Source organism: Pinus tabuliformis, chromosome 5_1 (assembly GCF_031772625.1).
Source record: "Pinus tabuliformis cultivar Carrire ecotype Pingquan chromosome 5_1, CPIR1, whole genome shotgun sequence".
Classification (NCBI taxonomy): Eukaryota; Viridiplantae; Streptophyta; class Pinopsida; order Pinales; family Pinaceae; genus Pinus; species Pinus tabuliformis.
The window spans coordinates 619,722,396-619,750,135 of NC_142305.1; the positions used below are offsets into that span (position 1 = coordinate 619,722,396).

The window sequence follows — 27,740 nt, forward strand, 5'->3', positions numbered from 1 at the left end:
ACGCTATCAGATTAGGAAGCCCAGAAGGAGGAGTTGTTCACCAAAAGATGTTTTTGGAGGGTGACAAAGCACAAATTCCAGTGAAGGAGGAAGAAGATAAGTCACCATTTTACCCTATTTTTCGACCAGATTTGTAGCATGTTGTTACGATTTAGATACAGATAGGATTGGAAAAGTTTTATATGCATGTATTTGATATGTACGTTGTTATTTTTAGACTTTGTAATTAAGAATATGCTAGAAACATGTTTTAAGTTGTAGTATTTTCTATAAAGACGAGTTTTGAAGAATGAAAAAGGGTTGGAAACTTCTTGCAAAACCTTGGTATAGTGTGTATACATTTTGAAATTAATATAAATTACTGTGATTGGTGTTATTTGTTCAGATTTACAGAGATTTCTGTGTGATGGGTTTCCTGTCTATTTTCTAGCACATGTATTTTCTTTTGTCTCATAATCTAATCCATATGTCTTCTACGTTTTGGAAATTGAGTTATTAAATCTGAATTTTGTTTATCAGCTCAGATTTACCATTGCCAAAGTGTTATATGTTTTCGACTTAAATATATTTCACAGAATTCACCAGTTGCTCTGTTTTGGGTATGTATTTCTATCTGCTTCTTTCATAGCTAAATGAGGAATTGTCTAAGAAAGTTGTTGCTACCTTGCCTCTGTAAGTAGTAGCTTGTTGTCAAACAGACTCCATGCCCAATGGTTCTTCCTGTTCTTTCCAGATCAAATTTGTTTAAATCCAATCAGATCTAGTCAATGTGCTAAGTACATAACCAGTTAGTTTTGACTGAGTTATAGAATGGATCCCCCTTCGAATTGAAAGGGTTAGCTTTCGATTCAAAAGATTGGTTAGAGGTTACCTTAGAGTTTTTCCTGTAGCCAGGGTTTTCTCTAAGTGATAACATTTTGGCGTCGTTGCCGGGGAGGCAAAAGCTTCAAGCAAATATCCCGGAAGATCGAAAATGATCAAATTTGACTTATAATGGTGAACAGAGGTCAAACACAAAGCGGTTGTGCATCATTCACCTAGCAACTCCATTCTCAACTGAATATAGAGCTCAAAACTCTCATGACGGCTCCACTGGCCGAAGACTCAGTTGTTTGAAGAATTGTTTGGCGACTCCACTATCTTGAGATGGATCCACAATCTACAAGGTATGCTCCTATGAATCGTGCTCATATTCCTAGCTTTCCAAATCGTATTCCTCGTATAGATTGGCAATCATATTTGCCAAGATTCAAAGATGACGACGACGATGATGCTACTCTTCACTTAATTAAATTGCATATGCATATACGAAAGCTAGAGGTTGAGCTGCAAGAGGATTGTTTAATGAAAATGTCCATGGCTACTTTGGAGGGAAAGGCAAGATCATGGTATGAAAAATTACCAACTGCTAGTTTATACTCTTTAAAGGATTTTCATACAGTGTTTTTTGAAAAGTATAAAGAATCCTATTCATCTTTGTTGTTGGTTCAAAATTGTTGTGATCATTTCGAGAATTTCGTTCAACATTTGGAAAGTGTTTATGGTGACGAGGAGTTTATGGATGAAGAGATTCTTGAAGCTTTGTATGAAAACCCTTTTCAGCATCATAAACAAAAATTAGAGGCTAGTTGTCATATTCTGAAAACTTTTCAGCAAACAATAGCTTCTATCTTGACTGAAAATCAAACCGATCAGGCTCCTTTTGTATACAGTCATGTTTCATCACTTGAACTTGATAAAGATATGCAGCAAGTTTGTCATTTTTCATGTAACGGAGACTAGGATGAAGACAATCATTCAAGTTGTCCTTCATATCATTCATCTACTGAATTTTTGTCTTATGAAGAACTTATGAAAATCAGTTCCTTAAAATCCAATTCATGACAGTAGTTATTCACAAGATCATGTGCAGGAAGTTGTTTTCTTTCATTCTTTTGAAAGTCAAAATGGCAGTTCTCAAATAAGGTTACAAGAAGTTAATGAGACAAATTTAGAATTGTTTGATAACCAAAAAGATAGTCTTCATTCACAAAATGTAGATGTTGCATTTGAAGTTTCACAAGAAAGTACATAATGTTTCCCTCATGTGCATGATAATACAGATGAACAGTTTGCTTCCTTTCGTTCTGAAAATGATCTTGAGTTGGATGGAATAGGACAAGGAACAACAGTTAAAAATGAAGGGAATGTTTGTCTTTTTGTTGATCGTCAAGGGGGGGTAGTTTTTCATGTTTTCCAAGACCCTTTGGCAAGTCTGTTGGAATCATCAGTGATGCTAGAATTTGTTTTGTTCATCAACAGAGGGATTGGATTCAAATTACTGTTTTAGTTGCCATTCCATAAATTTTTCTTTCTGCTTAAAGAAAATGTGAGCAGAAATCAGTTAAGTAGCCAATTGCTTATATGGTTGCATTGGAGTTTTGAGATCACTTGATTCAGCAGTTGTCTCAGTGCTTAAAGTAGGTAGGTGTGATCAATAAGCTTGCTGGGCAAGCATCTCTTTCAGCATATGCATTTTTAGTTTGCTTCATTTTTCAGTTGCAGAATAAGTGCAGGTCGCAAGTTGCAGTTGTTGATGGTGTAGATGCAACTTTCCCAGTTTCACTTGGAATACCAATTATGAAGTACTTGCAGGAGCAAGGAGAGGAACCAAACCATTTTCAAAGAAGAATTAATCAGCTGATAGAAGTGCAGGAAAACAGAGAAGGAGTATATGAACAGGTTCAAAGTTTCCAAGAAAAGATCAAGAGGATATTTGACAAAAAGACTAAGGAAGATAATTTCAAAATCTAGGACACAGTTTTAAAATGGGATGCACGTATTGAAGATAAAGGTAAACGTGTGAAGTTCGACCATATTAGGAAGGGTCCATATCAAATTGCAACTTTTCGTGGCAAGAATAGTTTTATTCTGCTAGATTTAAAGGGAGAGTTTCTGCCTGGAGGTCCAGTAAATGGACGGTTTTTGAAACATTATATTTCTTAAGAAAACAACATTCCACTGTCTCATTGTATATATCCATATTATTTGAAAATTATCAACTGTGGATAAATATTTTGAAGGACTTGAAGCCCGAGGAGAAGGCCCTAAGGTTCTGATAAGTGCTTCACAAAGAATAAAGTTGTTCCACCTTGGCTATTTTATTTTTCAATTCCAAAAAAATATGTAAATAAAAGTTTTGAAAAATAATTTTCTTATTGAATAAGAGTCAATCAGAAGTATTGCTTTAAGCAAACTTATTGTAATAAATAGGCCACTGATCTATGGGTTTCTTGTTGCCATCCATGATCAACAGCATCCCCATGGAGCCAATTGTTATCACATTTTTTAGTCTATAATTTTTTTAAAACACTAACAACGAGAGTGTTAGCGCGAATTTGTAATAAACAGGGTTAAAGCAGTGACAACGAGAGTGTCAGCATTATTGTAGTTTTGAAAATTTAAAATTACGCTGACATCCAAAGTATTAGAGCCAAATGGAGAAATTTAAATTTTTGTCTTATACTGTGCTGACACAATCCACATCAGCCAATGGGCAATCATGGATCAAACACGTGTTGGGGAGTCGGATGGTAAGATCACGTGATATATGGTTGGATTCGTCGTCGAGAGGTATGTGGGTTTAAAATATTATGATCGCATGATAAGATTTTTTCAAATCGATTGTCAGTTCCTTATAATGATGAATCATGAGCATCTTGACATGTTTTGGAATAAGTTACCCCATATAGAAATTACTCGTATTACCCATGATTGAAATGTTGTTGTCTTATGCTAAATGTGGATGGTTTGTTAAGTGTTCCCCAGAGATTCAGGATCAAATCGCAATCCCTTTCCTGTGTTTTCGCTTGGTTGTGACAAACACGGGAAGGAGTGGAAAATTGAATTAAGACTGAACCCAAACGCTCCCGACCTACTCAAAGTGTATCCTAAAATCCAACAACAGTTTCGGGCAGCAGGATGGGAGGAATTTTTCAATCGGTGTGCAGGTTACCATGACAAGGTCGCTAGAGCGTTTTTTGAAGGCTTCGATGGTCAGCAGGTGTCTGTTGGAGGAATTACCTTTCAGGTGACAGAGGAGTTGATTGTTGAAGTCACAGGATTGCTTATAGATGGAGAGAGAGCGTTCAGAAGTCATGTCTTAGTTAGCGTTGATGTGCCCTTCTTTCTAAAAGATGAATTTAAAGAAATGAATTGGAGATCAAGGGTGCAGAGGTCCTCGCTAAACGATGAATGGCACTGTCTCCTACGAATCACCCAATCATATTTTACCTACGAAAGACGCTACAAACAGGTCAATCTTTATCACTTCCGATTTTTGGCTCACATAGCAGGTTAATTGAGAATCAATACCCCTTATTTTTTGTTGGAAAGCCTAAAGCACATGTCTGCTAGAGTCAAAGCAAGAACAAATGCATCCTCCCATTTTATATATCATAAGGGTCTAATAAAACTATTAATTGAAAGTCAATTAAGAAAAGTTGGGAGGACTTGGGAGCATTTTTTGTTTTGGGGAGGGTTTCAACCTCAGCCTGCAAAACCAAAAAGGGGTAGGAAAAAGGGCAGTAAAAAGAAAGTTAGACAAACACAAAACCCTGAAGCAGGGACTTCATCTCAAAGAACCTCCTCTATACAAACAAGGAACCAGAAAAAGGTAGAAATAGTTCCTCCTCTGGTTCCTCAATTATCCAGGTTTATACCAAGAAAGGCGATAGGCTAAAGAAAACAAAGGAGACCCCTCCTCCCACTGAAACCCTACCTTTAGACAAAGAAAGCTAGGGGAAAAATTATTGAGCCCGAAGCTTAGTAGACACCCGTAGAGAAGGAACCCACCTTGGCAGAAATGTTTAAAGGTGGAAAGAGACCCCACACCAGGCCATGGAATAAACTAAGACTAAACATCAAATTGAAACAGAATCTTGAGCTATGCAAGGAGGTCATAGATGTAGACAAGACTCCTCAGAAGGCTACAAGCTCAAAAAGATCAAAGAAAGAAAAGGAATCAAAGGAGTGGTTATTGTCAAAGGTCAAAAGAGTAAGAGACAGAGGAGGACAAGTGTGAAGATTCTATTGGACGCAGCTAGCACACTTAGCTAGTTGATATTTTGACCACACAGTTTTGATCGCTCACTGTCAAGGTGAAATTTTGATCTATAAAGTGATAGCTCGCCTATCAGCGATTTTACACTGGTAAAGGTAAATGGGCACTGACAATTGTCTTGTCAACGCATTTTTGCGAAGCGGCTTAGATAAAAGCACTGGCAATCTGTCACATTTCGGCTTCAAAAGGATAACAACGAGACTCTCAATGCTATTAGATTAGGAAGCTCGGAAGGAGGAGTTGTTCAACAAAAGATGTTTTTGGAGGGGTGACAAAGCACGAATTCCAGCGAAGGAGGGAACAGATCAGTCACCATTTTGACCCTGTTTTCTAGCCAGATTTGTAGCATGTTGTTACGATTTAGATACAGATAAGATTGGAAAAGTTTTATATGCATGTATTTGATATTTACGTTGTTATTTTTAGACTTTGTAATTAAGAATATGCTAGAAACATGTTTTTAAGTTGTAGTCTTTTCTATAAAGACTAGTTCTGAAGAATGAAAAAGGGTTGGAAACTTCTTGCAAAACCTTGGTATAGTGTGTATATATTTTGACATTAATATAAATTACTGTGATCGGTGTTATTTGTTCATATTTACAGAGATTCTTGTGTGATGGGTTTCCTGTCTGTTCTCTAGTGCATGTCATTTCTTTTGTCTCATAATATGATCCATATGCCTATAACGTTTTGAAAATTGAGTTATTTGATCTGAATTCTGTTGATCAGCTCAGATTTACCATTGCCAAAGTGTTATATGTTTTCGACTTAAATATCTTTCACAGAATTCACCAGTTGCTCTGTTTTTGGTATTTATTTCTATCTACTTCTATCATAGCTAAATGAGGAATTGTCTAAGAAAGTTGTTGCTACCTTGCCTCTATATTTTGTTCATATAGCCTGTAAGCAGTAACTTGTTGTCAAACAAACTCCATGCCCAATGGTTTTTCTTGTTCTTTCTAGACCAATTTTGTTTAAATCCAATCAGATCTAGTCGATGTGCTAAGTACATAACCAATCAGTTTTGACTGAGTTATAGAAGGGATCCCCCTTCGAATTGAAAGGGTTAGCTTTCGATTCAAAAAATTGGTTAGGTTGGTTAGAGGTTACCTTGGAGTTTTTCCTGCAGCTAGGGTTTTCTCTAAGTGATAACACCTTCACTCCCACTCAACTCATGCTCCAAGTGACCATGTGTAGGAGCTAACTCATTTTTTAGATGGTAGCAAACTCGACCCCCAATGTGAGCTTTTGACTTGTTCTAACTTCCTCTTATTTGCTTAGACACTCCTCTTAAGAGATTGAGAGAGCCAGTTGACTGGAAACATGTTTTTGGCATGTTCACAATTTATTAATTACTAATTTTTCTTGTCTTTTCTGACTTTTATGAGTAAAAGTAATTTTTCATTAAGGAAAATTAATATTTTCCACCCCAAAGTGGGTTCTAGGATAATGTTGGTACTCTGAGCATGAAAATCAAGTACTCACATACCAAACAAGTCTACCTAGTCCCACTTTTTTATTTGTTACATAAAAATTAATCAAAAATTCTATTATAAAGATTAAGTCAGCAAAAATTTTGTTATGACGATTAAGTCTTTTGAAGATTACTCTATTGCATATACGAACTTTGATCGTTATATTGGTATCAAAGCATTCCTTTGAGTATATGAACTTTGCTCATTACAAATTCTTATCTTGCGTGAAATTTTTAATTATTAAAATTCCTACTAAAACCTAATGCAATTCCGTGAGACTCGAGATAATGCTTAGCATGGTAATATACATTGACCCTAGGCTTAGGAAACCACTCAACGCTCAATTATTAAGACACACTCTAGCTTTGGAGGTTCTCAGTGAAAAAACTCAATTAATTATTTATTCATAAAAAGCAAAAATAATTAAGTAAAACTAACACTTTGGAAAAGTTTCCTTAGTAACCAAGTCCTAAGGGTCTAAGTCTTTTACATAAGTTCATCATGTTGTTGGAAATAATACTGAGAGGGGGGGGGTGAATCAGTGTTAGCAACTCAATAATATTTCTTTTCACAATCAGATTTGTATACGCTACTTCAGTTAATGAAACTTGCATATATACGCACTGTAGTTAAGGAAACTAGCGTATATCCTGCAGATTTATAATTTAATTAATTCATTAGATGTTGATCTTTAATTTGTGCATCATATAACAGTAACCAGGTACAGTATAAACAGAGCAGACAACCACCCACAAGAACACAAGATATAAGGTGGAAACCCAATGTGGGTGAAAACCACCTGCTGCAATTCGTCTCTATCTTCTTTTAATAAGAAACTTCTTTTTACAATATTTTTGTACTGGTGCAGTCTTATACCAGTACGCAGGCTTCTACCTACAGAAGGCTACAACCTTCTCTCGTTCTCCAGCTTCTCCTGGAAGGGAGCTACAACCCCCTAGCTCTTGTACTAGCTGATGTATTAGTATGTAGGTGCTGACCTACAGAAGGCTACAACCTTCTCTTTTCTTCCAGGGACCACATTTCATAAATTTTCAGACTGGATCCATCAATAACATCAATCAAACATCAAAATATATCTGCATCAATCAATCTCCTTTGCACCAACCAAAACTGAATCAAACAATCACTTCTTTGAATGTTGTAACCAGAATACAGTAACAGTAACCAGAACCCAAGCCAGAACCCAGAACACTGCAACAGCAATCAAAAGTAGCTAAAACATATTTTATGAGGTGTACGCTACTTCAATGTGACGAACCTGCGTGCATACGCACTTGTATCAAGGCAAACTTGCGTATACACACTTTTGAAATGTCGAACCAGCGTGTATACACGCCTTTGCTACAATGAACCTACATACAGATCTGTAAAAGATGATTTAACCTTTACAACTATTCAGACATCAGTTATACCCAGATCATCAGATTTACAGATTACGACATGCACCATTTATGAAAGATCAAAACCACACAAAGATACTTCTCTTCAAGCCTTAAGATCTTGACCCATCAAAAGGACTTATCCCTCATCAAGCGCTCAGGTTGATCCTTGATTCAGATCCAGCGATGCACCATAGCCCAAAGATCTGTATTCTAGATCTAATTCTTCCTTAGATATTCAATTGCTTGAGTGTCCTTGCCTAATGATCTTCTCCTCCTTTTATAGTCTTAGGCCTTTCTCAATACCATGGTCCAAAACCACTTAGAATCAATACCTTGGACCAAATACCTGAGGTCAATACTTCAAACAGAATACCTTGGACCAATATCATGGATCAAAATACTATGGACCAAATACCACGGACCAAAACTAAGTTTTCCAACATGTACACGCCTTTCCTTGCGTGAAAGTGCGTGTATACGCATACGCGTCTTTTGGTCTGTGAACCCACGTGTATACGCGGCTTGATCAATGGGGAACCTGCGTATACCTCTTTTTCTTCATTCTGAGAACCCGAACTGTGATCTGTCATCTATGTGAGTTGACATCAAGGACAACACCTGTGTCATAGCGCCAAATCTGTCATAATGCCAACACATGCTAGTGACATTTTATACAACTCCCCCATGGGGTTACGTGAAGGAAGAAGATAGAAGAATATATAAGATATTAAGAATAGAGCAAGAAGAAAGAGCAAAATTTTCCCTGTTGGTCTTCTGAACTTGGAAAATTTGACTAGTACCTTATATATTGGGCCATGGAGTCTTCATTTCCTATTAGGTACATATGGTAGGTAACAATATGTCAGCTCAAATAACCCTCTTAGGAATTATGCCATACTTATATGGACTCATAACCCTCTTGGGAGAATGTGCTACCTATTTCAATGGTATAAGTACACCACTCAAAATTCCTTTGTATATCATTATTTTTTTGACAGAGTAAAGGCTCTCTAATAAAAGTGTTTTAAGACTACAAGCACTATATCTTTAGTGCCCTCTTGTGGTTTTCATATATTCTCTTGTATGCCCATTTATGCATTTCATATGATATGCTTAAGCATATTTCTCTCTCTAACAATTTTTGGTTCAGCCCTAGCACACTTCTTTAGTGCTCGTATTTCCTGCTTTTACAGCAGTTTCTTGGGTTGGTGTTTTGGTCCATTCAATAACTTTCTTTTGTTTGTGATCTGAACATCTTTTGCTTCGATAGGGAGCAAACACGATGAGTCATGTTCACATATTACTTTCATCTTTTTATTGCTTGATTGGGATTGTGGAATCCCTTCCACTTACACTAGTTGACCTTGTTACTGCATCTTAAGATTTGTTTGTGAAGTTATTTATGTCATCTTGCTCACCTTAATGTCTTCAATTTGGATACAATGACCATCCCTTTGCAGATACATTCCATCCAATTTATGGCCAAATCCACAACTCCATTACCCTGTATCTCAATAACCTTAAATGGTCTAACTAACATGACTCGCGGCTTCCAAAGTTTGATATATGATCTAGATTCTAAACTCATAATTAACTATTAAGTACACACATTCATTCTTCAATTTGGTGTTTCGTCAAATGTTTATCATTGCAGGCTTTCCTTCATCTCTATGCTACTGAAGTTTCCCACTGTGAATATAGGCCTCTCTTGTCCATCTACAGTAGCTGCTTTAGCCTAATTTGTAGAATTTGTTGATCTCCCAAGCCACTTTGAGTTGCCAGTCTTAGACATTGGAGGTCTGGACCACAAACTCCAAAGAAACAACAGCATCTTGCCCATACGTCAATCTGCCAGATGTGTGTAGTATATACCATCAAAAAGAAATGACAATGCATTCAAAGCATATACAATATTAATTCAAAAGAAAAAATACCATCAGGAATCATTTCTAAAATCTGTAATTTCAACTTAATTGCCAGCGATAACAACCAAAACACTATCCTTTCTAGACACCAAGCAAATTGTCTTTTCATGCAAAGCATTTTATCTTTCTGTCAACAGAAGTTAATTTTCTCGCATTTAAAATCATGCAAAACACCCTCCATTGTTATGGAAATACTGTGATGACAATTACCTTAATTGAATAGATTTTGGGTCGAGAGAATGCAACAATGCAATCTCCTCTTTGAATTTCCAAAAATGAGCCTAATGGTCTTCGCAATGGAATCAATGGTGAAAGTCTCTCATAATATTGAACCTGGGTGATGAAAGAAAAGTGAAAGCAAGAAATTATAATAGCACAAATTAGTAAATCCAACGACCAGCGCTTTCAAAACAAGAACTTTATAACCTGAAAGAAAATAAAAAAAATATAGCCCTCCACAACCAAAACTAGTCTCTCAGACAAGAGCATCAAATTTTGAAATCTGCCATTATGTTGCCAATATTCTAAATTCAATCCCAATAAGAAACATTACAAGAATAAACACGTTTTAAGAATCCCATTAAACCATTAAAGCTAACAAACACAGATCATAACATCACCACATTTCAACAACCTTTCAGCAAAAGACGCCACTTAAAAAAATTAAGAGTCGTACCAACATCACAAGCTTTCAAGTAAAATCTGTTCAGCAATTTCTCATTTTCAATAGTATAGCAACAATGTACATCAAGTTTCTTGCTAATATATATATATATATATATATATTACATCCCAGCTCAGCTTAGCTCCAAATAAACACAAGTAATAAAGGAATAGTCACCCCTTGGAAACAGTGAAGTTAGGAATTAAAGGGCTTCAGGACTGAGGAAATATGTTAAAAATATTGAAACCTGCTGTAAACTATGAGAAAATCCCAGATCGAGTCTGAATTTGTCACCTCAACATTATCACCTGTAACTTTAAGCATTTCCTGAATAAGAGGAACAGCAGCTGGGTCCCCACATAGGTGCAACTCATCCGCCGCAAGTCCAAGCAATGCACGAGTAAATGAGAAACCTCTTGTTGTGCAGCCAATCATCTAAGCAAGAAGAAACAAAAGGAGCTTAAAAATATAGTTCAGATAGTCAAATTGACTGCATATTGAAGAACTTTGACAGTTACCTAGGCAATTAATTAGTCATACAAATTACAGGTCTTTAACTGTGCAGCCAAGCGTATATGCAAGAACAAAGAAAAATGGAATTTAGGATTCAGTTCAGAGTGTTCAAATGAGCATACAACAGCTTTTAGATTATCCTTTGCAAGAATCAATCATTCAACTAAGATACCTCCCATTCGGCAGCCAAACACCTTTGCAAGACAAAAATATGAGGCTTCAAAATATAGTATATTCTATGGGGTGTGTTTTACAGTTATGGGCTATAGATAGACCTGTCCGTTAAGAATGGCATAGCTATAACACAGAGGCAGTGCAAAGCCAAATGCCCAAAGGTGGATAACAAATCCATATACAAAAACAACAATCTTTGACAAGCTAAAAATATTTCATATTAAGTGCATGGCTAACGCATGATATAAAAAATGTGGCCGGCTTATCTAACTCTTATATTGTTCTTCATAACCTTTTATCATATCCATATAGGAAAAGGTTTTGCACTGCACACCTAAATGGATAGCAGCATATGAGTGATATTTCATGGTTTCCTCTTTTAAGAGCCTTGTTCTGATTGGAAGAAACTGACACCCACTTCCCTTTTCATCGGTTAGTTAGGAATAAGTTCATGAAAGGTTGCAAGATATAAAATTAACAGGTTAGCTCCACTATTATATGGAACTTGCATTATCATTTGTCTCTAGCTAAAAAAAGGTTGGGATTATTTGAACAACTCACCATCGAATATGTTCTTGTGTCATGGAATGTGCAAGGTGCCACAGGGATACTCAGCATGCTCATATTCAGAGCACTATTTCTGCTCTTCAGCCTGATACCTTTCTGTTTACAGGAAGTCGAAGTTACAAGATTTAGACTCTAAATGTTTTTGTACAGTTGTTGGTATGGTGAATATCAATGTACAAATCATGAGGAAAGCCAAGGGAATGTAGTTTGTGTGGTCACTCCTTGGATGGCCTCTATTCATGACAATGGGCAGTATCCTCTTGCCAGAACTATCTAGGAGTTTTGCTCTATATACGCATCCAAAAATTGTGGTAGTAGAGTAGAATTATGGAACCAGATGTCCTGATGCTTACAAACCACTAAATGGACCACTGGTGACAACTATCAAGTGTAGTTGGATGGAGACTGAGTTGATGTTCATGCTAGTACTATTGGGCTTACAGAACGTCAGGTTTGGAGACATTGTAAGTTTAAATTGTTCACATTATTCAGTATGCCTTTCAGAGGGATGGAGTTGTATTCATGGTCTTAACTTACTAAACATTTCGATCCACAGGCTAATTTGTGTTAATGATCTTTAATATTAACTTCAAACAAGAAATCTTTGGAGTCTAGTGGAGAGTACACTAGAGTACACTCGGTCCAATACGTATCATAGACTAGCTAGAAAAAATTTTCCATGGGGACATGTCCCCCAGGGTCCAGGGTGGGGGACGTGCCCCCACGTTTCCCACACTCATAGGGCAGGGGAATGCCTGAGAAAATGCAGGGGGGAACATTTCCCCGACGTGGGGGAGGTATTTCCCTATGAGGGGGACCTCTGGGAATCCTGCCAGAAAAGGGGTGCTTCTAGGTGTCCCCCCAAGAGAAGGGATGCTTCTGGGAGTCTCCACATGAAAGTGGGACTTCTACGCATCACCCTCTCCCCCCCCAAACTTTTACCCACAAAGGCTTCAAAAATGAAAAAAATAAAAAGAACATATAAAAGAACCCTACTTCACTTTCAGTTTTATTAAACTTCTATTTACTTTTGCTCCTTGATACTCATTTTATTTTCAATCTTTCTTGTCCATTGTTAATTTTCAGTTTTAACTTTTGAGCCTTGACCTTAACTGATGAACTCAAGGCTTAAACCAAGTCTTTGACTTGTCACTCTTTACTACTTCTGAGTTTGGGTAATTTCAATTTACTATTTCAGACTTCAGTATCTACTATTTTCTCTCAAGTATTAATTAGATTCTAGAATGGTGAATTTAGCTATGGATTGATGACTTAATGTGCCTCAATGAGGAGATGATCTTGTGGATGAATTTACAACTTCTATGGATTTCTCATAGCTGGGGTTTATGAATGCAAATGATTTCTTGAGTAAGCAGTCTCCCTAAATCTTGCTGGATTTGCTTATGAATAATTATTTAGTGTAATTGACTTTTCTAGTGGTGACAGTGCATTATCTTCATATTGCTTTGTATAGATCCTTTCTTTTAAACCCTAGGAAGATTTCTAGTGGAGGGTCTTGCATTGAATTTATGTTGAAGCTTGTAAAAGTACTAGGTAGATCTTCTAGAATTTGTAGTGGACAACCCTAATTATCATTGTAGATCTACTTACATCTCTTCAAGGAAATTCTTAGTTGACTCCACATGCCCAAAAAAAAGTAGGCACTAGTCTTCTCCCAATAGTCAATCATAAAACTCAAAATTTAACTTTTATTGTATGTTCTAGTGTTACAACTTTACATAAATTTTCAGCCATTAGACATTTGGATTATTGTGCATTTACTTGGCTAAAAATTGATCTTGTCATCATATTTTATCTTCTTGATTTATTTTACAAAGCTTCTATGGTCAGATGTCTGGTTTCTTAGGGCTGTTGTATGCATATTAAATTTGAGATTTAGCTAGTTAACTAAATCCTAATTTGAACCATTGTTTAAGCCCTAGTTTTAATTGATAATTACTTGTTCAACGGCTGATTTATTTAGTGCTACAATTTACTATCTCATTTACAAGTTTTACAACAGCCAATTGATTTTTTATTGTGTAGTGTTTGGGGATGCTTTCTTGACATGTATGAACTTTCTAAGCCTTCTAAATTGACATAGATACTCATCCATTCAAATCTGGAAACTTCATTTCCCCCCAGAGGTGTAGCTCACTTGGCAAAGCATTAAAACATATTATGTAAAATATTATGAGGCCCTTAGTTCGATCCCCCTGATTTACCCGTGTCCACATTAAGGGCATTGTGTCACATCTAGCAGTTATAGTGGTAGCGGACAAAATCAACCCCATGTCAAGCAAGTACGAGGCCAGCCTAGTTGCAAATTCCACTAGTTACAAAAACCAAATATAAAAATATAGAAAAATAAATAATAAAACTTCAAGAAAAAAAATGAAAATCGCATTAATCAACCACCTTATTGTTACCTTGAATATTATATTTTATTGGTGGTGCTTTGAGTAGTTAGATAAGTCTCCTTATGCTTGATCTTCTCCTGCATTAGGAAACCTTAAAGCTACTAGGGAAGCCTTCCTTATATAGGTCCATCCTACACTAACGAGAGGGAAGTCATTGCCTAGGTGATAGTGCCTAGGTGATAGTGGTAACACTTCCATGTTCCACTAATCTTAGCACCTTGTGAAAGGATTTGCACTAAGGTGCTCGATTTTGTCATAATTGAACCTATAGCTCAAATTGACCCTCTTACATAATCTTTTTATTCAAGGTTGGATGAGAATGCTTTTTCAACATTGGACCAATTAAATTTAAGCAAACTTGGAGAAACAAGCACGTGGGGGATGACAGGGTTGCCAAAAGACTTGATATATATGTACTCACAGAAGAGTTGAAAAATAATCATATCAAGATAAGGCAATGGGTAGGTAATAGCTGATCATTTTTCTATTCTACTAGAGCTAGCTAAACTTGGGAAGAAACTCCCTAACCCATTTAGGTTCAATCCCTCATGGCTGGAGTAGGAAGATTTCATTAGGTTGGTTAAAGATAATTGGAGCCCTTTTGATTACTCTAGATGAAAATTAGCTCCAATTCAATTTGTAGAAAATATGAAGAATAAAGCAATTTACTTTAGTTTGGGATGATGAAAGGGGTTGAAAGGCACTCATGTTCTCTCTGGAGTGGAGAATCAGATTGAAAGATTGTATAATCAAGATTTATCAAGTTTTATTTCTGAAAATATAAGCCAGGAGGCAGGCAGACTGGAACCAAAAATAGGAAACTTCTGGAAGATAGGGAAATAACTTGGAGACCGAAGAGTAGAGGGGAAATAGCTCTCTAGTTAGAGAAAGGGGATGATAATACCAAACATTTCCACCAATTTGTTAACCATAGGATAAATGGGAATATCATTTGAAGATCAGGAATAATTCAGGAGAGTATGTCTCCAACTTTGAAGATATTGCCCAAGGAGGAATTGATCACTTTCAGGAGATCTATAAAGCAGAAAATAGAGCAAATATAGCTGAAGTGGTTTAAATGACATCTTTTGTTACCAGTTGTGTTCCTGAGCAAGCAAATGAAAAGCTCATAGAGGAAATAAATAAGGGGAGGTGGAAGAGGTCTTGCACAGATTCAAGCAGGACAAGAATCCTAGTCCCAATGGCTGGCCTGCAAAAAAAATTATCGGCCGTTATGAAGTTATAGAAGAGATTTTCTAAGGGCCCTTGAGGACTCCAGAGTCAAACCGATGGTCCTGGCAGCTTTCAACTCAACATTTATAGGACTTATTACCAAGTTTAACAACCCCATTTCATTCAAGGAATATAGACTTATATCTTTATGCAACTGTATTATTGCTCAGAGGGTGAAACGTATTCTTCTCTCAAATACAATCTCACAGGTGCTTTTTGGATTTCTAATTAGTAGGCAGATTCGTGTGGGGTGGCCCGAGAAGATTTACATTCAATAAAGACCAAAACTTTGCATGCAATGGTACTCAAAATAGATCTTTCTAAAACCTAAGATATGGTTAGTTGGCTTTATTTAAAGATTAATCCTATTACACTTGGGATTCAATGTGTCCTTGTTAATTGGGTCATGAGTTGTGGTACTTTTGTGTCCATTGCTATCCTAACAGGTGGCTTTGCTTCAGATTTCTTAAGACCAGTAAGAAGGTTGAAGCAAGGTTGTCTTTTACCCTCTCCTTTCCTCATAGTGGCATACGCTCTTGTTGCCTCAAAATCTAGCAGGCCTTGTGAGACATCTCACAAGCCAAAAGCTAGACTATGACACAACAATGAGGTGGATGCCACTGTCACCTCACCAATCCACCTCCTGCTTTTTAGTGGAATTCCACCACATGGGAGGCTTTCTAGTTTAGGTCACCTAAAGCATATTCCAGGTCTAGGTTTCAAAGGTGACCATTAAATAGGCTTACCCAAGGTACTCAAGCTAAGGACAGGGCTAAATTCTACTAGACAAAGAATAGCGTACCTATGAAGCAGCCTATAAAGGACTTGTAGCCTAGGGTTTTTGATGTGTGATTTAAAAGTAGCACAATTAGGCATACAAGGAGAGAGAAAAGGTTTGTTATAAGGATATAATCAACAACAGGATCCACAAACCTTCAAGTGACCCTAAGTTGAAGCCTTGGTGCAGAATTAGGGTTTTTCTAGCCCTAGAATTGCCTAGGGTTGATGACATCAGCCCTAAGGAAGGACTTCCAACCATGCAAATTGCTAGATTTTGATGTTTAAAGGCTCAGCAAGGTAGAACGACCTCCAACGAGCCCAACACTCATGCCCTAGTTGAATTCTACCTCAAACCCTAACCAATGTCACATGGTTCAAGTTCGAGTTCGGCAATGATTAGGTTCGGTTTCAGTTCGAATTTTTTGATGAGGTTCAAAATCCAGATGGGGCTCGTCATTAGGTTCGTCTATATATATATATATATATATATATATATATATATATATATATATTAAAAATGAATTATAGGATAAAATAGTAAGAAATCAACATCAATAAACATCAAAAATGCTATCACAAGCATGGAAACTGCAAGGATAAACTACAAGCTTGAGTTAAGACATGAAGTTATGGGTTTTGATCTATGGACTTGGTCAATGGCTATAAGGTTCGATGAGGTTCGCCGAACCTCAAGATTTTTTTAAGGTTCGCCAAAATTTGAACCTCAAGGTTAAAGTTCGACAAACCCTGTGACATAGACCCTAACCCTAGTGGCTTGCCTTGAAGGGCTGAAATTTTAGCAGAGAGGTAAAAAGATAGAAGTTTATGATTTTTTACCATCAATATGGATGCTAGTGCCTTCTATCTACTTGGGTGATGGAGTCTTCAGGGAATTTAACCACGGAAATATCAAACCCTTGAAGGGAGTAAGGGGGAAACCCTATGTTTTCACTTTCTAACCCTAACTATCACTTTATGCAAGGATAAATTCACTAGAGAAAATCTCTCTGGGAGGTTATATAGGGAAGTTCAAGAATACACCTTAAAGCATGCAAAAATTAACCAAGTATTTCATAGAACATAAGCATTTAGGCATGGAACATAGAAAAACCTTCAACATTACATGCAATAATCATGAAAGATATTCAATAATAAGGTACTCACAATATACCCAAGAAACAAGCGTTCGTTATCCCAAAATGACATCTCCACAACAAGCACTAGTTTCCAATAAGTTAGTAACCAAATATCCACAAAGGATCACATCTCCATAAAGTAGCGAAGTACAACAAGCTAAGCCGCAATCACTAAGAGAGGTTAAATTCTCCACAAGTGACGCTAAACAAATGAGTGAGGTGACTCTATTTATATGAGGTCTACCTCACTTAATCTCTAACTAAAAGCCCCTACCAATGTTATCAGAACCGAACCAGTGATCGAACCGAAAAACCTTGTGGACAGGGAACCGGTGGGAATCGAACCCTAAGAAATGTGCCAACTAACTAAAATTAAAAAATAAAGGCAATTTCTTTTTGCACAAAACCTGTCTTCAACTGGCCGGTTCAGTGAAATAGGCTGGTTCGGACCAATTTTGCCTCCAAACCAGTCGAACCGGCCGGTTTTGCCGGAACCGGTTCAGTTCCGATAACATTGGCCCCTACACAAGTTTGATTTTTGAGCACACAAAAAGTAAATTAGGGTTACAAGCCAACCCACTAGATTTCCATTATAAGCCAACACGTATGAGTGGTAGGGCTAAAAATGTGATGACATCATGCCCTTTTTGGGCTCCAAATGCTCCATTAAGGCAAAGAGATGGCTGAAAATGTCTCCAAGCATCATGATCATCATTCATTCGAGGAAAACCCAGAAATCGTGCATCAAAGGAACTCCAAGGGTCCAAAATCCATTTGTGGTTGCCACAAGTCATCTCCATGGGTGTGAAGTGAGCCACGTGGTGCCTCCTCTCTCTAGCATTGGGGCTCCATTAAGTACAACAAGCCCTCCTGAATCATCTTAACGATGACCATCCTCATCTAGGCCCTGGATCATGGCATGCCTATTAGGTAGTGTCAAGGCCATCCTAGGGGCGTGTTGGGTGGAATGTGTTGAAAAATGTAACTAGGTTCAGTCTTCATAATTGTTTTTGTACTTGTATCAATATATATATTTCTTGTAAAAAGCAAAAGAAAAAGAAAATTATTATTATTGTTATTTTTCTAGTCAAGCATGTTCTTCATGCTTCTATGGTTTATTTCAGTCAAGAAGAAATTTTGTCATGTGTCAAAGTCCCATTTGGACAATTTGTAACAAATGAAGAATATCATTTTTGAGTCTAGGAAAGTCTTTTTAACCCCTAAGACCAAGTTAGCCCAGCCAAGAAGTCAGCCTAGAAGAGGCCTAATTCGACCACATGGATGGCTATATAAAGCAAGAGACTTCGTCCTCATTTCCACACTTGAGACACAAGTTCGATCTTTGAAATAGAAGTAAGGATAAGAAGTGCAAAGGCCAAGGAAGAAAGTCAAGAAAGAAAGGAAAATTCTTTATTTTTTATTGTTTTTGCCCACACATGCAAATTTTAGGGATAACTATACAAACTGCAGGTTCGAAAATTGCATGGCCGAATTTCAGATCTAAGCTATAGGGTCGAAAATCTGAGTTGGACCAAAATTGGTGAAGCTTGACTGTAGTTGACTTTATGGACTTTGACTTGTTTTGAAGAAGGTTTTGAAGGAGGGCTAACTTGGTGCTTAAGGAGGTCTTGATCTTGGTCTTTGGGTCTTGGATGTCTCACTCTAACTTGGTTCCACAAGAAGAGAAAATTTTACTGGGTTTTCCCCTTGGATGGGTTTTACCCTAGCTTGGAGCCTATATCTTGTGTTCTTGTGATCTTCATGCACTTTAGGTTTTGGTAATTGCTTGATGAAAAAGATATAATAAAGTAATAAAAGGTCAACCAACACTCACAAGTAATTATCAAGTAAGAGGAATCAACCCTAATCTACATCTACATTGATTTCTCAACACACTGGTACATCATCAAGAATCCTCCATGCTAGACAAGAGAATCCCACCATTTTGGCTCCTAGGGTGCTCTGGGATGTATCTCAACTGCTAAAGTCATCAAAAGGCCCAATGATCTACCAAAAGTAGGCAACGTTGGATCTACTAAGTCATCATGCTTTCTAGAATGTAGTATGTGGCCTAGGCATCATGTGGAATGGGGTGCCCTCAAGGCCTCTGCTGCTTTAGACCCCCTGGAAAAGCCAACTTAAACTCAAGTGAAAGCAAACATTCATTAGAGTCGAAGTGTTGATTTGGGGTAACATCGGATGTTCTCTAGCCAAAAACTGGTGGAGAGGCTAAAGCACATGAGATCTCCAAGACCCAGAAATGGTTTGGGCAGAATCTAACCAATTTGGGAGATATTAAAATAATTAATATTTTTAATGGAGTCTCTAAGTCTAAACTTAGGGAAAATAAAATATTAATGTGAATTAATATAAAACTGAGTTAGAATGGTCCAAAAGTCATGGCTCAAGCCAGATCTAATCTTAGTCGTTGATTAGGGACTTAATCTCCGTCATTGAAATGTCAACGAGAAAAGTATAAGAGGAGGCTTGAGGGTCACTTGGAGAACACGTCGAGTTGATCAAGAATTCGATTTTCAGGGGCAGGGCTTGCTGAGGAAATCGAGCAAGCCGGGAGAGGTTTGACGCAGAGCATCAGCGCAGAAGCCGGGAGAGGGTTGACACAGAGCCAGCTAGAGGCCACGCAGAAGCAGCCAGAGGCCACGCAAAAGCAGCCAGAGGCCACGCAGAGGTAGCCAGGCGCTGCGCAGAGCCTGAGAAGGGCCAGCATGGGAGACGCAGAGGCTCCAGAGGCTGACGCAGAGCCCAGAGAGGCTGACATTGAGCAATCGTTGGACTAGAGAGGCTGACGCAGAGCCCAGAGAGGTTGACATTGAGCAATCGTTGGGCTAGAGAGGCTGACGCAGACCCTAGAGGTTGACGCTGGAAGATTTCATGGGGCAGATTGGGGGCTGATATCTGTCTCCGACTTAGAGGTACTACCGCCGAGGGCATTCTCTGTTGGGTGAGCCATTTCTGGCACCCAGATTGTATTCTAAAACTGCTTAACAATAAAACCCTCAGATAGTTGCACCAGTTTTCCCGCATTGGGTTTTTCCAGGGACATTAGTCCAAAAATAACGGTGTCACTTGTGTGCTTGTTTTTCCTTCAGTTGATGATCTATATGTGTTGAGACTGTACTTTATTTATTTTCAGTATTTACATGGTAAATAACTTGTTAATTAACAGAACAAGTAGGAATAAATAAATCAAAAAGTACAGGAAGGATTTCTAACAATTAGACTTAGAAATTCCAACATAGTATCGGAGTGTGGTTGCAGATCACAGGATAACTGAGGGCATCAGTCGAGCAGAGCTTCAACAGCAGAAACAGTGGTCTCGAGTGACAGAAGTTGTTCCTAGCAGAAAAGTAGCAAGGGGTGACACAATGCCTGTGTCATCAATTCAAGTCGGGAAGAGGATTAGCGCAGTGGCAGAGAGGAGCAGACATGACCTACGCAATGCTCGGTCATCTTTCTTAGTGAGGAACGATTGACGCCCGTGGCCAGGAGGTGCAAATTTTGTTGTTGCCGATATTGCGCAGAGCCTAGAGGCTCTAACCTTCAGTTTTTTGGGGCATAGGAGGCTGTGGGTAAGTTGCGGAGTAACGCTGGTGGGGTACTGTGGTCAGAACAGTACCTAACAAGGCAAGACCAAGGAGGAGGGAGTTGTTGCCGAGGATTTCTAGCCAAGAAATCCGGATCAGTGGTGCAGCTACACTAACGATAGGAGTGGGGGCATCTCGACATTGGCAAAGAGGTTTCCAGGAGGGAAATCGAAGCTCAGAGGGAGTCACACCGAGAACTTCCAGAAGGGAAGTAGAGAGACTCGGAAGAGTCAAAAGAGGAGCAGCGAAATGGCAGTGAACGAGGTAAGAGATCAGGACAGACTGAACAGACCCTCAAACTTCGTAGTCTGGAAGGCCAGGATCTTGTCCGTTCTAGACAAGAATCGTCTCACACACTTTGCCTTAAATACGATAACGATCCCAGTTGACCCGGATGAGAACGAAAAGTACCAGGAGGCAATGACGAGGGCCAAGAGCATCATCCTTCACGGGGTCAAGGACCATGCAGTACCACATATTGCCAAAAAGGACACGGCAAATGCGATGTGGGAGGTATTTGTCCAGAGCATACTGGGCAGGTCGACCCTTCCAGATTGGGAGGAACTGTGGGCGGCTCTTCGTCAAGAAGAGATCAGAAGGCTAACCAAGGCGGGAAGCAGCGGCAAGGGGGTCAGAATCAAGGAGGAGGAAGAGGAGGATGTTGCCCTAGCATCTGAGGGAAAGCAGGAGAAACGGAAGAAGAAGGACCTCTCCAAGGTCAAATGCTTCCACTGTGGGGAACTAGGTCACTATGTGAGCCAGTGTCCGAGGAAGAAGAGCAAGGGAGAGGCTTCTGAGACCAAGGCTACGCCAGCAAGGGCGGAGAAAGAAGTGGAGATAGATGATGACTGTGCCATGAGTGCTCATGCGCCACTTGAGAGGAAGTGGGGAGACATCGAGTTGTAGTCAGATGGACTACAGGCGATGAGGGGCAGGATCCTCAAGGTACCCAACCTCTTGGATTATACCTTGCTACAAGAGCCCCGAAGAGGAGTAGCAGGACTAGCGGATGTCAGTAGAGATGGATGCGGATGGAGCGACAAAGGGAGCTACAGTGCAGGAGTCCCAGGACAGCGTGAGGCAGCAGTGCAAGATGCACAGAGTTGTTGCAGCAGCGCAGAGGTCAGAGAGGGAGCACTTGTCAATGACAGAGGGAGCTTCAGCATCGGGAGTGTTCTAGCCTGACGAAGATGTCAGAGTTGGGAGATCAGTTACTTACTTCTCAGTAACTGAGTTGTAGTGCAACAGTGAGCAGTGGTAGTGCTATGGGTAGCACGATGCAGCATGATGAGAGGGGTTGCAGTGCAGATGCAGTAGTGGCAGTGGCAGGGCCATGGGCAGTAGCACGGATGCAGAGGGAGCTGTTGTACAGATGCAGCAGTGGCAGTGGCAGGGCCATGGGCAGCCGTACATGATGCAGCAGTGCAGAGGATGTTGGGCAGCAGGTCTAGCATCAGCACAGCGACCGATGCCGGATGATCAGGGTGATGCTCAGTGAGGAGTATTACTAGAGCACAATCCTCACTAAGAGGGAGTGTTGATTTGGAGTAGCATCAGATGTGCTATAGCCATGAAAATTAGTGGAGAGGCTAAAGCACGTAAGATCTCCAAGACCCAGAAATGGTTTGGGCAGAATCTAATCGGTTTGGAAGAAATTAAAATAATTAATATTTTTAATGGAGTCCCTAAGTCTAAACTTAGGGAAAATAAAATATTAATGTGAATTAATATAAAACTGAGTTAGAATGGTCCAAAAGTCATGGCTCAAGCCAGATCTAATCTTGGCCTTTGATTAGGGACTTAATCTCAGTCGTTGAAATGTCAACGAGAAAAGTATAAGAGGAGGCTTGAGGGTCACTTGGAGAACACACCAAGTTGATCAAGAATTCGATTTTCTGGGGCAGGGCTTGCTGAGGAAATCGAAGGAGTGATCAGAGTTGCAACTGAGGGGCAGTGAATGCAGTAGTAGAGAGGCAGAGATATTACCAGGAGCATCAACGTAGAAGCCGGGAGAGGGTTGACGCAGAGCCAGCGAGAGGCCACACAAAAGCAGCTAGAGGCCACACAAAGGCAGCCAGGAGCTGCGCAGAGCCTGAGGAGGGCCAGCGTGGGAGACGCAAAGGCTCTAGAGACTGACGCAGAGCCCAGAGAGGTTGACATTGGGCTAGAGAGGCTGACGCTGGGCCAAACGCTGGGCAGACGCTGGGCCAGACCCTAGGGGTTGACGCTGGGAGATTTCGTGGGGCAGATTGGGGCTAATATCCGTCTCCGACTGAGAGGTACTACTGCCAAGGGCATTCTCTGTTGGGTGAGCCATTTCTAGCACCCAGATTGTATTCTGAAACTGCTTAATAATAAAACCCCCAGATAGTTGCACCAGTTTTCCTGCATTGGGTTTTTCCAGGGACATTAGTCCAAAAATAACGATGTCACTTGTGTGCTTGTTTTTCCTTCAGTTGATGATTTGTATGTGTTGAGACTGTGCTTGTATTTATTTTCAGTATTTACTTGGTAAATAACTTGTTAATTAACAGAACAAGTAGGAAGAAATAAATTAGAAAGTACAGGAAGGATTTCTAATAGTTAGACTTAGAAATTCCAACACAAAGATCATAAATGCATCTAACAGAACCATACTCAAGTGTCAAGAGCATATGAATACTTCAAATTGGGATCACATCCAATATCTAACTAGACCAAGTCTCGTAAAGGTGTTCCCTACCTTTGTAGGGGTGGCTAAGTAGTCAACCCTATTAAGTGTTTCCAGCCCCCAGGGGGAGGTGGCATTTCTAAGGTTAACCCTTCAATCAATAGGTGTTGTTGTAAGTGGGTGGCAATGGAAACGAAGGACTTCATGGTCAAATTCCATGGTTAGGGGCCAACTTATAGGAATCCACACCCTGAGTGTATAGATGTAATGAAGGGAGCAATTGTGGATGCATGAGTTACCTTGCTCACCTTGCTTTTTCCACTCCTCGGGTGTATTTTTTATTTCTTTTTGATAATGCTTTGTATTATGGTGCACAACTCAAGGATCAAAGCTTGCCCTTTATGATGTAGCATTTGATTTACCCCTTGAGGCAGTTTATCGCTCATTGAGGTTGGGACATGCAAGGGTTCTGTTAGCGCTTGAAATTTCACCTCAGGCTGAGAAAGGTAAATCTCAAGGCAACATCAAACCATTTAGCCTCGTAGCTAGCCCTACGGGGCAGGAGAAGGCACTCTCTGGTCTATCTCGTGAAATCTTCAATAGATGAGATGACCAATAAGGTAACACTGATATTAGACTAGTAAACTGATCAAAGAGTTTGATTTGGGGTTTTTTGGGTTTTTGGTGGCAAATTGAGGAGAGGGCAATTTCGGGTGCGAGGATTGGACACAGTTTCTGCAGGGGGTTCCTTGGGGCGAGGTAGGAGACAGTGTTGATGCCTTTAACTGAGGTGGATGGTCAGGAATGAAAGATGAAGAGTTAAAGAGAGCAAATAATAGCTTTGAATTCTCTTTAGACAGAAGAAAACATTGAAATTAAACAAACTTAAAAGCAGAGCATGGCTGGCATGAATTCTTACTTTAACACTTCATTTGTTTAATGTGCAGAAGTAAAAGAAAGGAAATGAATCACATAACAAGCTTACAAGTACATTGAGAAACACACCATCAACACATGAGTCCACAATAATCCCAAAGAGGACTACAAAACCCTGGTCTTCCTTAGCCAAAAATTGCAGAGATACAGTGAATAATACAATGAAAGTTTATCCCTCAAGAGTCCAACCATGAAAATGAGCAAGAAAGTACATAATATAGATGATCTAACCTCTTTCCCTGCCTCCATGGGTCGAGCTCACTATCCTAGGCGCTGTTTCAACCACTTCTAAACTAAGCACTACAAACTAGGCAGTCAAAACAACTTGCCTCTATAAGCTAGGAAACCAATTCATTCATTTAATATTTACCCTTTTCATGAATGAATCTTCTAGAAATGTTACATAAGAGTAAAAGTGTCTTAAAAGTACAATAATTACATCAAAGAGAATCATAATTCACCCCAAAAAGTCAAACTGCGCTTTTCTGAGCTGTACAGTGCATTTTGGAAAAATCTGCCTGACGGGTCGCGCGCCTTTGGAGCCACTTTTGGGGCACTTGCAGGTGGCCAAATTGAGCAAGAGTAGGCTTGTTGGAAAGGTCTGTGAGTCTACTTTCCAACCCAACTGGAATTTTTGAATTTGGAGTTCATTTGCCCTGTCAAAAATCAAATCTCCCAAGACTGCTTTCTGCAGTTCAAAAAAGTGGCAGAAAGTCAACTTTTGCTAGTTTTTTGACTTTCTGAAGGCCCAAAACTTCACCAAATCTCAAGTCCATCCATGAGCATGTGTAACTTTGCATGACAAATCTGGAAATGCTGAGTTTTTGTCAAATGGAGTTGCCATGATGAAGGGTCGCGCGGGGGGTGAGACCCGTTAAAGGGAAAAACCTGCAAATTGCCTGAAAATGCCAAAATTCACCCAAAATTCTCAAAATTTCTTGGGATTTGTGTTGTGGCTAGGCTATTTAGTGCCTTGATCCTTGAGTGAAGCCTCAGCCAAGAGACGGAGGGGATTGGGCCTCTTTCTCCGTTTTAGTGCCTCGGTCAACCGCCTTTGAAACATTTTCATCTTTGCCTTGCACACATGCATTCTTGCCCAGTAATGGTTCTTCATGTTCCTTAGCAATTTCTTCTCTTGGTTGGCCTTAGCCAACAACCTCTCCAAGTGTGCATTTACCCGGATGAGCATGGACTCTCGATCAGCGGGCAATGGATCACCGGGTCTTCTTCGGTTCAAGATTCGGTCACTACGAATCCTCCACAGCTCATCAAGTGCTTGCTCATCTTCCAACTGTTTGTTGCGCTGCTCCAGGTATGTGATGGTCCATTGTGCACCCTCTAACCTCCTCTGCAAGGCATCATTTTCAGCTCTGAGATGCTGAATGATCTCCTTTGCCTCTCGGCTAGGAGAACTGGCCTCAAGATCAACAAGCTCAATATCTGGAAGTCCTGATGGCCCCTCATCAATCATGGGCTGCTTGCCCCTCCCTGGTACCTGTGCTGGTGAAGAAAGCGAGGCCCCTTCCACCTGATGTGGAGATAACACTCGCTGAGCTGATGATGAAGGCGAGACCCCTTCCACCTGCTGTGGAGATAGTACTCGTCGAGCTGCTGCAAATAAGGCCCTCGGGCCTTTCTGATAGGTAACCAGAGGTGAGGAGCTGACATGTCTAGTGACAGGGATGTCATGCTGCTGTGATGGTCCTCCCTCCTCATGAATAACCTCAGGATGTGGCGGTGATGGTGCTGTGAAAAGCTCACGAGAGATGAAATCCTCCCATGAGATGCCCTGCTGAGCCAACTGATGCAATACTACAAGCTGAATCAAACCATAATGGTACAGGCTCCTATACTGCTGTGCCGGGCTCTTCCTCTGTAACATGGGCACCATCCTCTGAATGTTCTGATAGAAGAAAACAGGGATGTTCATCATCCTCACTCGGGTGAAGTGCATCAAGAGGCGAATATGGTATGAATATACCTGTGAAAATCTGCCCTCACAGGTAAAATAGTGCATGATGAGCCTCATCATGGGAGCATACTCGCTCCTGAGAAACCTGAATGGAAACACACCTGCCAAATGTCTCATGAATGGTGGCCGGACAAAAGGCTCAAAGTGAACACTATCCAACACCTTGCGCTTATTCCACACTTCCCCAACATTAGGTATCCCTGTGGCATGTGAGATCACCTCGGGTGTCAATGTAAAGTCCACCCCTGCAAGGTTGACATGTCCATCATGCAAGTGCAAAACAAATAGGCGAGCCAACTCTCTGTGGTGCTGAATCCGAGAGATCCTCTCACAAAACTCATAACAAGACATATACTGGAAACATGTGACTGCCATAGGACAAGCCTGTAACTCTGCTAAAGAGGTGGGCTCCTCTCGCCTATGATGACCACCCTTTCCACCCTTATGAGGCCTCCTCTGTACCTCAATCTCTGAAGCTGATGACTGGTCATCACTTTGCTCATAAGTTTCGGTTTCTGACATTGTTTAAGGAGCAAAGTGGACAAAATGTACTGCTGTTTCTGCCTTTAAAAGTGCTGATTTCTTTGTTGTTTCAAGGGGACAAGGAACATGAGGGAAATGTTAGGGGAGGGACATTTTTTACAAGGAAAATGGGAATACATGTATACAACAGGGATTTTAGGGAAAAACACTGCAAACATCACTGCATATGCATCATTTAATACATGTGTTTACATGGGTATTATGAGGGATAGGTTTAGGGCTTGATTTTTTTTTATTTTTTTTTAGGGAAAAGGGGTAGGGTTTATTTTCTTTACAAATTTAAAAGGGAAATTTACATGGACATACAGGGAAAATGAAATGGGAATGAGGAAAAATGATTACAAGGGAAAAAACCATTGAAACAGCAACAAACCCTAGCAAATTTTTACAAATTTATTATACAGCCATATGGAGTGTTTTCTCTTGCACAATTTGATCATTAAAAACACATTCATGATGTCCTTCAAACACAACCAGCAATCATTTCCAAGTTTGGAGAACCTACCTCAAGCAATTTGATGATTTGGCGGGTGCTTGAACAAATTTGCAAGAAATTTGAATGGGAGGTCGCTGACGGGTCGCGCCCGTTGAAAAACTGAACTGCGGGAACCCCTCTGACGGGTCGCGCACCTGGCCTGACAGG

General features: G+C 39.7%; 1 protein-coding gene across 2 annotated transcripts in view; it reads right to left on the reverse strand.

The window, feature by feature from the left end:
* The window catches only part of ATSUV3 (ATP-dependent RNA helicase), a 405,120-nt gene that overhangs the window by 267,084 nt on the left and 110,296 nt on the right, over positions 1-27,740 (reverse strand). For both annotated transcript variants that reach the window (XM_089432621.1, XM_089432620.1), the window contains exons 5-6: positions 10,863-11,003; positions 10,115-10,237 (exon numbers count right to left, since the gene is read on the reverse strand). In XM_089432621.1, coding sequence (XP_089288747.1) covers positions 10,115-10,237; positions 10,863-11,003 — 264 coding nt within the window. The remainder of the gene's footprint in view (positions 1-10,114; positions 10,238-10,862; positions 11,004-27,740) is intronic.